The sequence below is a fragment of the Dioscorea cayenensis genome, chromosome 3 (assembly GCF_009730915.1).
Source record: "Dioscorea cayenensis subsp. rotundata cultivar TDr96_F1 chromosome 3, TDr96_F1_v2_PseudoChromosome.rev07_lg8_w22 25.fasta, whole genome shotgun sequence".
Classification (NCBI taxonomy): Eukaryota; Viridiplantae; Streptophyta; class Magnoliopsida; order Dioscoreales; family Dioscoreaceae; genus Dioscorea; species Dioscorea cayenensis.
In genome coordinates, this window is record NC_052473.1 from 17420204 (window position 1) to 17435398 (window position 15195).

Genomic DNA, 15195 nt, shown 5'->3' on the forward strand with positions numbered 1-15195 from the left:
TATTGTAGTGTTTTATGTTTAAATTTTGTTAGTAGATTGTTGATTATATCTGAATTTGAAGTAGCTTGAAATTGTTTCTTCATTTTAAGAAGATTAATTCTATTGATTGTTATTTACACATGAAGGTGCTCTTTTTGTGATTTATACCTATTTAATTTATTCGAAAAAATTGTTTGTAGACAAGTCTTTAGAAAATTAGGTATTTCGATAAAAAAAAAAATAGCCTAATTATCTTAGGCCCCATGTAAAAAACAATGGTGATATAAAGGTCTCAAGCTCAATATTCATTAGAAACATTAACAGTAATGGGTGTCTGATTGAAGGTGCGGACGTCAGCCTTAACTACTCGTCCCTGTATGAGAGTAAGTGAATCCAACGATCAATTCTCTGCCTATATACACTGTGATGTATGTAATGCATTTGTTATTTATGTGTGGTCATTAGCAAGCCACCTCAACTAGTTATTTGTTTGTCAACGACCTTTGGGTCTATTGGTACATAGGTCACCGATAGAGCTTTCACCGAGTGATGAGAGTTCGATTCTCGGCTGAGGGCACATTTCTGGGAGTTGTGAATAGTGGTTGTGTACGGGTGGTTTCAACGCCCACGTGAGCGCGGGCCCCTGCTCCCCACTTGTTCCACCCGAGATTTCGTGCACATCCCCTGCCTCTAGTGGGCTCGCCCGTCCTTCCCCAAAAACCTAGTTATTTGTTTGCATTGACTCCACCCTTCGTTTTTTTTTTTTAACAAATTAATACCTATTCTATAAACAAAATTATACTTTTCAGCTAATATAATATTCAAAGAAAATTATAGTTTGAGCCTATAACTTTTTATAAACTATTATATATAGTGTGACAAATTCTAATTCTAGAAAAATATTTAAAAAAATATATAGTTTTATCCTCTAATTTTTTAACAAATTAAAATATATAATATATAAAAGTAATATTTAAAAAATTGTAAAAATGTAATATTCCTTAATTTTTTTATTTTAGTTTTTAAGAAAAAATTTATGGCTTTGTAACTATAGTTAAATTCTAAAACCAGATGATTAAGAGCAAATTAGACATTCTCCGAAGGAAGCTTAATGGTTTTGCAAAGCGAATCCAAAGGTAATTAAGGAATAATACTAAATAATAACATAAATAGGATTGCTACAATATAAACTAAATAATACTATAAATAGTAATTTCAGCCAAGAATCTCAAATATTGCTTCTCTCTTCTTGTTTAAAAACATGCATGTTTATTAATAATAATAATAACTAGTAAAAATATCTCATCATAATTTTTTATTATATTTTAATATTTATATAAAATTTAAATATGACAATTAATATGAAATTGAGAGAATATACATAACCTGAAGCTTCAATAATGTGAGAAATTATCTTTGTGACAAGTACCACTTGATAATCAATTTTTTTTTTTTTTTGCCATTTCACTCATTTTCCATTATTTGAGTAATTATAAATTAATATATAATTTTTCTTAAATCAATTAGATAATTATGTAACTAATGAAGGTTATTTTACATTTACATTGATCCATACATATAATTAATATATTTTATTTTTAAATATATATATAGTATATTTACTTCGATTTCTTTATAGGATAATATTTCCTCATATTAAATTATTCAGTTAGTAATAAAAATTTAAAAAGAAATCATTTAAAAAAACTGATAAAACACATCCAGGGTTTGGATCATCCGTCATACTGAGTCATTTAATTCTTTCTAATTTTAGCGCTTAGTTGAATGAATAAATTTAAAAAAAAAATAATTTTAAAACTCTATAAGATTGACTTGTATCGTTAATGAAATTCAAATATTATAAATTACACAATTTAACAAGCTATTTCCTTTAAAAGGGCCTGTTTATTTTGATATTTTTAAAACCATTTTTCTATTTTTTAAAAACATTAAAAATGTCATATACTTAAGTAAGAGAATCTAATTATGAGACACTATCTAACTAAACTGGTTATGTCCTCGCATGAGGCAACAGCGGATTAATTTTTTGTTTAAATAATTAAATCTGTAAATAAAGATTAACCCCTAACTTTCCAAATTTAATATCCATTATTTATAATGTGTTGCAATTAAAAAAAAAAAAAAACAATTCCAGGGCGAAAAACACAAGCTATTTTTTAAATTATTTTCTAAATGCCAATTTACTTGACCATTATGCACCAGAATGCATAGATTCATGGTTCCCTCTTATACCATTATTAGGTAATTAAATATGAATAATGGAAAATTTGCATATTAACCCTGCATAACTAAACCTTTTGTGACCGTGGATGTAATTTACCCTCCGGAGCTCAAACCCTAAAACTTTTATGACCATAGATGTACTTTACCCTACAGAACTCGTTTCTATGCCTTCGGTTCTTGCCTATATCTACACTTGACCAAAATAATAATAATGATAAAATTAATAATTAAAAAAAAAATCACAACAAATAAACTACCATGATTGGCAGACACATTTCTTGCTGCAATTTTACTTTTTAAGACTTTACAGGTGCATATATGGGCAGACAGTAAAAAAAGGAACCTTGTTACTTATCATGAGGACAAAAGAATGGCACTCATTCAATTGGACTAAGAAGGCTCAAGAGTAAACAACAATGCAATGGCAAAGACTGAAATTTTGCTCCGAATTGAAAAAAAGAAAAAGGAAAAACACTTTTAAGTTACGCATGAATACTCTGGTACAAGAAGGCTTCTTTCTCTTACCAACTCATCAAGATCGTGGACGATTTTGAACACGGCATCCGGCCGTGCGAGCTTCAGGGCGTGTTGTGACATGGTGTTGAGTTCGTCAGCCTTGGGTCCAAACCAATCAGCGACAATCTTTGCAATCTCTTTTGGTGATTTTGAGAACTTGCCGCATCCATTCTCTACAACATAAGGAACATTGCCTGCTTCCTGTTGATATATAAGCATGTCATGGGATGGAAAACATTGTGCTCTGAATTATCAACCCAATGCGAAAAATTCTACTGTTTATAAAAATATTCAGCTTATGTAGTCAGTAGTGCGAATGTACCACAGTGTTCATCATGTATGTCAGTAATATTGTCATTGGAAATTATGTCTCACCATTTCCATCATGCCAGAGAAAACATTGAGCTCTGAAATATCAACCCGGTGCAACAAATTCTACAGTTTATAAATATTCAGCTTATGTAGTTAGTAGTGCGAATGTACCACAGTGTTCATCATGTATGTCAGTAATATTGTCATTGGAAATTATTTCAGGAATTATGTCTCACCATTTCCGTCATGTCATTTTATGTGTTTCCTTATTGATCCAGCAATAGGAACACAAACTTGTCATTTCAAGTTTTCTGCTTTTCATCGACTGGACTGTGCTTTGACCATCTTGGGTCCAGGACTATGGACAAATGTAGCATTTCGGGACTTCCAATAATAATACAAAATTTACTTATCTCCAATCTGTCAAACCCTAATTCTATCATTTTTCGGTGAAATGTCCATCTCTATTATGAAGCTATAAGTGAACAGAATCTAGAAAGACATTTCACCTAGTGTAGTTATTACTAAATGAACTACATGAAGAGAAAGTTGATTGTATAAGATTGTATGAGATCGTATAAGATTACTAGCAAAAGATCGCCAACAAATAATTTCAAGAACTGAATCTGTTGAGTTTATAGACTGTCATGAAGCATCATGCTTGCATCATCTTTACAAACTTCTATGAAGAAAAAAAAAAAATCCAACCTGCCCAGCAATGTAGCCATTGAGAATGATAGGAAGGCCCCTAATCATAGCTTCAGCAATAGTACCTGGTCCAGCCTGCAGATCAAAGTTAAGCAAAGTTAACATCTGCATCGCACTATGATCGGATTTTATTAGAAAAATAATTACCTTTGTTATAATGCAGTCACATGCACCCATGCATTCTTCCATCTTGGTAACGAATCCCAAAACCTAAAGGATCAATTTGAAAGTTATTTGGAGAGTCAATAAAATAACTGACAAGCAAGCAAAAGAAAATGATTGTTAGACTATGAAGGCATTGTAAATATAGGATAAATTCAGGCCAACTTCGTAGCAGCTTTAAATAGTGAGAAAACAAGAGAAGTGGGAAAAAAGAGTATTGAATGTCTCATGATCTGAGTATCTGATATCCAGTGCCATCAGTTTAATCAGAAAGTTGAAATAGAAGATATGAAAAAGCAATAAATTATGTAATAGCCTTGCCATCACTTTCCTGGCCACCATTATCTTTTAATACCACCATTCCAGGAAATCGGTTCTTCAATCTCAATTGTACATCACAACAGAAGTGTGACAATAAAAGCTATATACCATGAAGTATCTACTCAAGACTATTTAGTATAATTTCACAACCGCTTAAAATGCACATCAGACATGCAATACTAACTGCATTGATATAATCATTTAGTGAATGCACCAACACCAATCACAAATTATGGCAAGTATACAGGTAGAACCAGCTTACCTTCCAGACAATGGGTCTATGGTCTTAAATAAAAGAATGCTCACTTTCTTAGTTCCAAAAGATCACAGAATGCCCAACAAAAAATTTAAAGTTGCTAAGATACCTTAACAGGAATTTTCCAATCAATCGATTGCAACTTGTTAGCCAGCTTTTTGTTACGGCCACAGATGACTAGCATTTGACCAATAGGCTCCCCAAGGGTCTCATTAAACAATGCATCCCCAAGTGCCCGAGCAGTAGCCTCAATGGGGCCCATGCCTTCTCCTCCACCCATCAGTAGGACAGCAGGTAAATACTCATCCATACCTAACTCCCTTCTAAGCTCATCCTATTCAAAGATGGAAGAATAACTTGAGATATTCAAACACAAAAAACTCAAAAAGCTTGAAACAAAACCTCTAAAGATTAAAAAACAAAATAGTTCCAGCAAAGCATCAAAATCAATAATAAGCTTGCCTTTGGTCGAACTTGTTTAACAAAAGATGGCCGTACTGGAAGGCCATAGACCTTAATTTGGGAAGGCTTCAACCCAGCTTTTAGTGCCCTTTTTGCTACTTCAGTAGAAGGGCAATAGCATCTTGTTACAAGTTTGTGAAACCTGAAGATGATGGCAGGATGATCACAAAACTAATGTAGAGCCATTAGTAGGATAAGACTAGGGGTGGCAAAACGGTTTAGCGGGTCATGTTCGTGTCGGGTTGACCTGTGAATCTGACACGTTTAACCCTGACACGAACACGACACAATTATTAAACGGGTAATTTTTTAGAACACAAACACGACACGTTTAAAACCTGTGGCGACATGACACGACACGTTTAAGTCTTAAATAGGTCAATACGACCTGTTTATATGTTTAAAACACGACACGTTTAACACGCCACACGACACGACACGCGACACGAATTTTTATTCAAAACATTTTTTTAAAAATCCAAACTAACATTAAACATAAAATACTTAAACATCATATTTGCCGTGAGAATAATTCAATTAATTTATCAAGTTTACTATCAGACACATTTACCTATTCATATTAAACGGGTTAACCGTGTCATATACGTGTCAACCCGTTTATGACACGAACCCGCTTAATTTAGGCGTGTCATAAACGGGTCGACCCGTTTATGACACTAACCCGTTTAACCCAAACCCAAACCCTCCTAAAACCGTGTCGTGTCGTGTAAACGTGTCGTGTCAAAAATTGCCACCCCTAGATAAGACACCAGGTGCATCACATGAAGTTTTGTTGAAAGAAAAGGGAGTTAGGCTGTTTTAAATAGGAAACACAAGAGATGGCACAACATTACCCTACCATGTTGGATGGCAAGTGCTAAGATCTGTGACAACTGTCGTAAAAACAATCTTGTTCAGCAGACCTTTGGCCCGTAAAATTCGAAGGGGCACATGTTGCATAAGCGGATGTACACTGATAATAATATCTGGCTGATACTTCATGAGTCCTTTCTCAACCTCCCTGAATAAATACTCAATAAATGGAAGATGATTAAACAGTACACTTTCAGAGCCAATAATGAGAAATTGAGAGGCAAGCTCACGGTTTCAGTTAGAAACAAACTACTTGAGAAGTAACACAGCCTATAGTGAAAACAAAAAACACAAAAATTACAGACTGTTCCAAGAAGAGGAAATGAAACTCAGAAAACTGAGTAGAATTTCCTGCTTAATCATAAATAGAAGTAGGGTAATGTATGTGGTAAATCATCCTAGATCCCAATACGTATCATAAATCTGCATAGCCCTAAGTGTATATTGATTTTCACTATAATAAAAACAAGAATCCATCAAAAAATAGGAAAAGCACACAAGAATAAGTTTAATTATTATGAGATTTTCAAGGTGTGCAAAGAGCTAACAGGACAAGGTCAAAGAAATTCCTGTCTCAGGCAGCCAAAAACAAAAAGAAAAAGAAAAGAAGGTGACACAAAGCAGGACAAGGTTGATCTCAACTTAGGATATAGAAAGAACAAAAGAAAATAGAACGCCAACCCAAGCCATTCAAAAAGCATTCCGTTAATATCTAGCCGAAAATTCACAAAACAGTTGTTAGAATAAGAATACAAAAAAATAAAATAAAATAAAGAAACACAAGAGTAGGAGCCTGAGAGCAATGCATTGATCAAACATTTTATGTGATTTAGCCAAAATTGACACCTTATAATTGCACAAAGCAATAGTTCATAGACATCTAAATGTATGTGGAATAATATCTTCCCACCAAAAGCAATCAATCATTTTCACCATTGACCATATTATCATTAGTGAAAGAGAAATTGATAGGTATAAAGACTTGGACAAATTCCATCACGTTTTTCATGCATACACTTGGGGATGAATGCACCTTCATATCAATACATAGAAAATGCAAAGCAAGATAAAACTCCACAAAAAGGCAAGAAAGAAAAAAAGCTCACCTAGCAATGAAAGTGGAAGTGGCAGCAAAGTGAGGCTGATGCACCAACCGCGGAGCAGAACCATAATAAGTCATCTTCCACAAAGTCCCATGCTTCACCAAAAAATTATAGCTTTTGGGAAGCTGATTGAACGGCCATGGCGTGTGATCCGTCCACAAATCTGTAACAAAAACCTGCATCAAATCACTGCTAGAAACGATAAGCACAAAGAAACATAGCCACAAACAATTCGACCAAAGAAAAAAACAACTAAAATCAAGAAGAAAAAGCTCAACCTGATACTCATCACCAAACTCCTGATTGAAAGCAGCCTTGATAGCCTCAGCGGAGGCGCGGTGGCCGCCACCAGTGTCGCTCATCAGGATCAAAACCTTCTTGGAAGAATCGAAGGGGGAAGGAGGGAGAGGCAAGGGATCGTCAACAAGGACGGAATGGGAGTCAGAGAGGGAGAGGGAGGAGAAGGAAAGAGGGAAGCGGTAGCAGTGGAAGCGGGCGAGGCGATTGAAGTCATTGAGGAAGGATTGGAGCTTAGAGGGGGATTTGAAGAGGAGGGAAGGGAAGGAAGGGAAGGAGGAGAAGGGGAAGGAGAGGAGGAGAGGTGAAGAAGGAGAGGAAGGATGGAGATGGAGATGGAGAGAGGAAACAGTGGGTTCTTGGGAGAGGGATGAAGGCATGGTTTCTAGGGTTTGGGAAGAGGAGAAGAGAGCATGAGTGATTAGGGTTTGGAAATTTGGTTGGGTTTGAAACTTTGAATTGAAGAAGAAGAAGAAGAAGAAGAAGAAGAAAAAGAGGGAAGAGATAGAGAACCACTAATTTTGTGTGAGGCATTAAAAGATATATCTTGGGGGTTTTTGTGGGGGTTTTGGTAGAGAGAGAAAAAGTGTTTAGAGAGAATTTTTCATATTTTTTTGGTTTTATATGAGAAATTGTTTATATCACTTTCTAATTTTGTCCTGTAAATGTTAGTTGCGTGTTTATTCGGTGGTCAGTGAATATGATGGCCGATGCGCTAGTAAAGACTGCTTGTTCTTTACCTGATTGTATGCTTTGGGAGAATACCACTCCCCCTATGTTATTTTCTTTTTTTAATGGATAGTGTTTGATCAAAAAGAAAAAAAAAACTTCTAATTTTGTTGTTTGATAAAAAAATATTTCTGAATTGTTCTACATTTCTAAAAAAATCATTCTTTCTTTTTAAGGCTATTTATAAGTTATTTTTTCAGTTTTTTTTGTCAAAAATGTCCCTCAGTAATTTTAAATAAAAATAGTAAATAATATGATATTAAACATCGACAATAAATATTAAATAAAAATGTTACATTTTAAATAAAAAATTATGTAATTACATATAAACACACAATTTTAAATAAAAAATATAATTAATAATGGGAAACATATTTTTTGTTTATTTTTTTATTTATTTTTTTATTTTTTTATTTTTTTTTTTTGAAGTGTGATTGGTAGAGAGGGAATATTTGTTGGGTGTCGTGCTGATGATGATGGGTTCATTCCTTTAACTACTGTAGTGGAGTAAATGATTAAAAAATTAATGGATAAACTGATAAATAAAATTTATTGTATTTTATTTTATTTATTTATTTTTTTGTAATTCTTTATTTTTTAACTACTGTAATTGTTCTTCTTCCATGGTAAATTCAGCTAGATGATGAGTTCATTCCATGGTAATTGTTCTACTGTAATTCTTTAATTTATTTATTTTAATTACAATAATTTATTCTATTTTATTACTATTTTATCCAAGCTCAATCTAACAAGATCTAGCCAAGTTTACTCGGAACTTCATTTATTAAACTCGAGCTTAGCCTGTAACTAAATGATAAAATTAAAATATTTTAACTACACTAATATAACTATAGTAATATGATTGTATTGCAACAACTATATATAACCAATGTGCTACAGCTTGATTTGTGGGCAAACCTTACTAAACTAAGTTGTTTGAGGCTCAAGCTTTAAGTATTTGAATTTAAAAAGTGTTGCATGAGCTTGGCTCAAACTTGATTTATTTAATAAATGAGTTTTCTTCAAACTGAACTTTAAATAGCACACAAATGAATTAGTTTATTTACGGTGTTGTATATAACAAATAGTGATGAGTCCAATTGGTAAAATAGGTTCAATAGAAAATGCAATGATTTACAATCTCCGGTTGAAGATTTAATGTGTGTCTAAATTGTTTATAAACTTGATCACTGCGATTTGTATTTTGTAGACAGTAAAATATAGACACCATATTTGTACTTTTGTTTTTTTTTATTTATATATGTTTAAGTTAGTGTTAATATTTTAATGAGTTGGTATTATTTGTTACATAAGTTTACTACTGTGGCAAACAAAGAGGTTGCATGTGGTGAGGTGTCAGCTTGATGTGAAAATTTCATCAAATTCAAATCACAAGTTATTCCTGCCGATAAACAATTTATAAAGGAGAATTGGAGTTGGAGACTTGTTTAGATATGGCCAAACTTAGATGCATTGATTAAAGACTAAATTTAAACTAAATTTGGAAGATTGATGGAGATTTTTGTTGTAGAGCCAAATCAGGTACAATTCAAATTACTTGGTGACCAAGCTTAAAAGATTAAGGATTTGATGAGGTCCATGTGAGGTGAGTAAAGGTTCTTTGGAGCTATTCTTGGTGGAGCTATGTTTTTAATGAATGATCAAATTAAAGATTAGAATCAAGTAAAGATTATTGAAGACTATGTTTGGTGCATGAGTGAAGACTTGATTGAACCCAAGTTTGAAAGGATCAAAGACCGTTGTGTGATTACCTTAGTGAGGTTTTGATATAGGATTCAATTGGTTGATGATCTAGTCAAGATCGAGAGGATTCGACAGTGATCAATTCGAACTCAACTAGGAGAGTTGAAGATGTTCTAAGTTTGTGTTGCAATCTAAAGTTATAACTCGGACAATATTAAATGGTGGGTTAGGTTACTAGTTGTAATGATAGATTTGGCAAGTGTCAGATTTGGAAGTATTGAAGAATTGAGACAGAAAAAGAAGGTTTAAAGAGGTAGTACTCATGGAGGATTATATAAGTCTTAGCTTGAGAATTTTGTTGGAAAATTTAATATTGAATGGAATTTGAAAGGTTAATTTATGTTTACAAGAATAGGTGTTTAAAAGTTGAAAAGACATTGGCTTTTAGAATTCCAATTAATTTTGGAATTTGAAGAGTTTTTAATTTCATAGAATTTAAAAGGTTTCAAACCTCTCAAATTCTAGAATTTGAAAGGTTTTATAACTATTGAAGGATCGGTCAATCCCATGTGAGAGATTATCTTCCAAGGTGCTCATGGAAGAATACTGGTATAAGAATGTCGAGTCAGTGGGAGGTTGGTTTAGGCAATTCTTTAGGCGTAGGATTTTTGTTCACCGATGTCCCTTGTGTGAGAATATTTGTATGACCATTGTACTGTACTTGTGTGTGTGCCTTTTCTAGTATATTAAATCTCCGTGTTTGATCACACATGTATGGGCATGTGGTGCCTAATTGTGTTATTGAAAGTCTTTAGCTCTTCTCTAGAATGTTTGTGTGTGTGCACTCAATTATTGAAAATTTATGCATCACGACTTCTAAGAGAACTATCAATATATAATTAATCAGACTAGTTTTTATGTGAGTAATGTAATTTATTAGAAAAATAATAATATAATGTAATTTTCAGGGATAATTTGAAGTTGAGCATAATATTTTATTATTGAATTTTCCTATATTTTTCAGTTTTTCTTTAAATTTTCTATGCATTTTTTTTCTTAATTTTAAATATTTAAAGTGATAAAATAACTAACGTTGACAAATGGACCAAACCGTGGTCCACCGGCCATCGCATCCTGCCTTTTAGTTTTACATCACTATTTTTTTATTTAATTCTTTTTAGTATTTTTGCTATAGAAAAAACAAATAACCAATTTATATTAAAAAAAAAACAGAAATTTAATGAGCAGTTGAAAATTGCACCACTTTGGTCCATCAAGCCATACCAATAATATATATATATATATTAAAGAAAATTGATATATGTTTTTGTGCATATATATATGCGCACACTATTCACATGTCAATCAAAAGTTAACCGTATTTTATTGCCTGCATGATTTAAATGCGCCGGTTTATTTTGTCACATGTTGATGTATAACTACACTATTATAAGGTGTCCAATATCAGCACATCACTCTCATGACAAATCAAAGTGAAGATGAGATAATTATATATCTTCTTGAAAATAGTCGGTCGGTTTTTTTACTGGTCTATTTTAACTAAATTATATTTATTAAAAAAATTAATTAAAATTAGTTGGTAATATAAAACTTATAAAAATTATATTAACTTTCTAAAAATTTTTTATTTAAAATATATTTTAAAAAATGTGTAGTTGAATATAATTTATTAACTTTTTTCAAAAAAATATAATTTATTTAAATTTATAGAAGTACATTAAATATAAAAGATAAATTTGAAATATAATATTAAGCGTTTCACAAATTTTCTAAATCGCATGTAAAAAGAACAAAAAAAAAATCTCTAAAACAAATTAAGTAAAAAAAACTGAAAAAAAAATATTTTTTAAGAGTATATGCATAAAAATATTTATAATGGATTGTTGTTATTATTAATAATAAACTCAAAATCTCTTTTTCATTGAAAAAACTAAGAATGTGATATATGTCCGTAAATTCAACAAACATATGTATCCTCACTTTATATATATTTTAAAAATTAATGTTATTAAATAAAGACCCAAAAACTAACAAAGAAGTCACATCATTACCATTTTCACGGTGGGAAATCTCATTAGTTTCTCCATCCCAAACAATTTCATAACAACCGCATTTTAAGTCACATAATAATAATACATATTTTGTTTTGGTATGATCATGTAAATGACCCCACCATTCCCACTTCTACATAGGTTTTCTAAAGCAACATGATAAGAAAAAGACTAATTAACTTGAGATAATTAAATTATTTCTAAATTAGACCATCGATTCTTATTGTGCGTTCTTATTTTATAAATTATTTATTTTCCATTATTACGTTGAGATAATTAAATTGATGTTATTATGTTTATCTACATAAATAATATACTGATGCAAGAAAAATAATGTTCAAGGATTCAATAGGTATCACCAAGAGAAACCTTCAGTTTTTTTTTTTTTACTCTTGTACTGCAATGCGAGCAATCTTGATGAATCGATTTTCAAAAAAAAAAAACTTTACTCGGATTAACATTCACCCAATAATTTTCCAATTTTTCTCGACTTCGATTGGTATTTATACTTAGCTTAATTTGTATTCATATCTAATGGATTTTTTTTATAATTCGCTCGGCATATTGTCTGTTTGTATTTGTTTTTATCTTAATAAAATTATAATTTATTTATTTTTATTAAATAAATAAATCAATTATATACATATAATTTGATATAATTAATAATTTTAAAATTAGCAAAAACTCAAAAGAGAGTTTGCTAATATCAAACAATTTCATGTACATTGGTATGTTATATGTTATTAACTGCTTGATATCACCCACATAAATAACTACAAGCATAGTACTTGCAATTGAAAAATATACCAAACTTACTGAATAAATCAACCATTAGCTTATAAATCACTACAAATTCTAAATCTAATGTTGTAAACTTAGAATAGTGGAAATTGAGACTAGTTCCTTAAACAATTGAAAAAAAAAATTAAGATAATTCGAACTATAAGTACATTTCTCAAAAAACATAGATGAAAAATATAATGGGTTTTTAACACTAGGCTACAAGTACCCCAATTTATGATTTAAGTCATGGATGGGTGCAGATGTAGAGCGCACTGGTAAGCTCAACAATATTTTGTTTTCACCTTGCGTAGGTTTTAATTTCGGGATCTTTCTTAAATGAAAACTTTACGCAAAAAAACCCGATACCAATAAAACAAGCAACCGTTGATAATATAAGTTTTCGTAAGATACATTATATACATGTATTTTCAATAGATATAAAAACAAAATGGTTATCTGTACCACAAGTCACATTGAGTTAGATGGATGACATTGAATGCTCAATTAAGCATGTTTTATAAATTTCAATCATGCATGATATATATGGACAAATATTATTATTTTTTTTAAAAAAAAAATTAATTTCAAAACCATGTGCGTAGAGGTGGCCCAATGAAGTTTTAAAAGTCGTTAAGATATTCAAGATACTGATTAATTCAATCTACAACTTCTACATGCATCAATCTTTTTCATAGTCTAACATTATTAATGACCCTTGACGTTCCAAAAATATAAAAGGATTAGTCATTTTCCATGGCTCTATTTTCTCCATGTTCAGTAAAAATCTATATCAAAAGAATTTTAAAACATTTAGACTGATATTAAAATGCAATCACGTTAATATAAATTAAAAAAATAAAATTAAAAATAAAATAAAATAAAATATAGAAACCAATTTTGTATTTGTAACATCTAACAATCTCTTGGTATATTGATATCAGATCTCTTAATTAAAATATTTATGTTTTTTCAAAAAAATGAAATCAAAACTCGTCTCTTGACATGTATCTTGTCCACATTTTATTTTAAAAAATTATATACATAGTAATAAAAAAAATTTAATTTTTTTAATATATATATTGACAATGTGAGTATATCAGTTTAAGCTTTAACTGCTCAGTCATTCTAATATTGACTGCATGTGTTTTGACATGTAATGCAAAGATTAAGCAATTTTATTTTAATAAAAATAAGTAAGTGAGTTCAATTTAAAAAAAAAAATTCAAATCAAATAAGATTTTTCTTTGGAGTCTAGAATATGATTAGATTCTGACTATTTTAAAGTGGAATAGAATGCATTTTGGATCAAACCTTAAATCATAAGCAATTAAAGGAATTCAAAGAAAAAATTGCGACAAGTGGGAACTAACATAAAATCATGGGACCCACTTTATTTAGTTACACCGCATCATGGAAAAAAAGACTTCAAGAAAATATATGTGCTCTGATTTGTAGATAAGATTTTTTTTTTCCATATTAATTACATATTTAATTTTTTTCCTTTTTAAAACATAATGATACCCAGTTTCCTTTTTCATCTATTTTTTACATTGTTTATTCCATTCAAATAGTGAAAAATCAAGATAATTTACCGAGAATTTATATATTTTAAAAAAAATATATATATATATATATTAATATATTAATATCATGAACACAATGCCACTTGTTGCAGCTCACAATACCACTCACTTGTTTGCCTTCATATTTGAGAATTTATTTTTTTATTTAAAATTATTATTAAAAAAATATAGGGGAGAAATTTATCACCAAAGAAGGAAGGACCGGGAATCGACCTTCAGCACGTCATTCGGCACTTCTTGTAGAGGAGAAATATTTGAGATTGTGATTGAGAGGATTCGAATTTAAATTTTTCAAATTACAATTCACATTGACTCTCGTTTGAGAGTTACATGACCGGATTTATCCTAGAACGTCAGTCAAGCCATGTCCAAAAAAATTTATTAATATTATTATAAAATTTTATAAAAGCTGGCGTTACCCATGGAAACCAACCAACAATGCTATGAATTGCGTTTCCCTTTAATTTCTACGTTTCCGGGATTTCAACCCTAACAAATTCCATCCAAAATTCAAAAATTTAACCCCCAAAAAATATATATATATATATATATAAAAGTTCACATCAAGATTCGTGCATAGATTACCCGTCACGATCTATCTACGTCGATCTCAGCAGGTCGCATTGAGATTGCGACGGCGAGCTCATCGGGAACAAGTGGAGAAGTTCCGGCGGAGCGCCGTCGCGATGAGATGGATGAAGATAAAACCCTTTCTCAGCGATGGCCCGTTCCTCGAGATCCTCCGCCGGGGAAAACAGCAGATCTGAGGTCAATGGCGTAATAGGGCTAGAGATCGAGGGAGAAGACGAACGATGAGAGAGAAAGGAGGGGACGGCGAGCTGGTGGATCTCGAGGTTGCGGAAGCTGGAACCACGGCGATCTTGGAGCTTGTAGGAAGAACGGCGAGGTCCGACGGCGGAGTGTGACGACGAAGGAGTTGGACTTCCGTCGGATGGGGAAGCGCCGGTGAGCCGCTGTACGAGATCCCGGAACGTGTGCTCCTCCGCTTGTACGTACACCGTCGGCGCCATCGCCGCCGGCGAGCTAGGTTTTGAAGGTCTCTCCATGGATTCGCACAGCGAGAAGTAGTA

At 31.8% G+C, this 15195-nt stretch overlaps 2 protein-coding genes across 3 annotated transcripts; both read right to left on the reverse strand.

The window, feature by feature from the left end:
* Positions 1-2553: 2553 nt before the first annotated feature.
* Positions 2554-7755, reverse strand: LOC120253142 (probable monogalactosyldiacylglycerol synthase 1, chloroplastic). 2 transcript variants are annotated; one of them, XM_039261446.1, is made up of 8 exons: positions 7215-7755; positions 6940-7112; positions 5820-5981; positions 4961-5102; positions 4608-4832; positions 3907-3969; positions 3760-3834; positions 2554-2940 (listed from the first exon to the last, which is right to left on the reverse strand). In XM_039261446.1, exons 1-8 carry the CDS (start codon positions 7611-7613, stop codon positions 2701-2703), a joined length of 1479 nt encoding a protein of 492 aa, XP_039117380.1. In that variant the 5' UTR covers positions 7614-7755; the 3' UTR covers positions 2554-2700. The 2 variants fall into 2 exon arrangements, with proteins under 2 accessions (XP_039117380.1, XP_039117388.1); XM_039261454.1 differs by having other exon boundaries at positions 6940-7125; positions 7215-7355.
* Positions 7756-14447: 6692 nt separating this feature from the next.
* Positions 14448-15195, reverse strand: LOC120256797 (VQ motif-containing protein 11-like). Its single transcript, XM_039264465.1, has one exon. The coding sequence runs from the start codon at positions 15169-15171 to the stop codon at positions 14704-14706; it is 468 nt and encodes a 155-aa protein (XP_039120399.1). The 5' UTR covers positions 15172-15195; the 3' UTR covers positions 14448-14703.

Excerpts from the sequence above, each read along its gene's own strand:
- LOC120253142 (XM_039261446.1), bottom strand. The coding sequence starts at position 7,613 with ATGCCTTCATCCCTCTCCCAAGAACCCACTGTTTCCTCTCTCCATCTC. Across the intron at positions 3,835-3,906 it reads GTGACTGCATTATAACAAAG|GCTGGACCAGGTACTATTGC; the intron begins GTAATTATTTTT and ends TTTGATCTGCAG. Across the intron at positions 2,941-3,759 it reads ATGGCTACATTGCTGGGCAG|GAAGCAGGCAATGTTCCTTA; the intron begins GTTGGATTTTTT and ends ATATATCAACAG.
- LOC120256797 (XM_039264465.1), bottom strand. The coding sequence starts at position 15,171 with ATGGAGAGACCTTCAAAACCTAGCTCGCCGGCGGCGATGGCGCCGACG.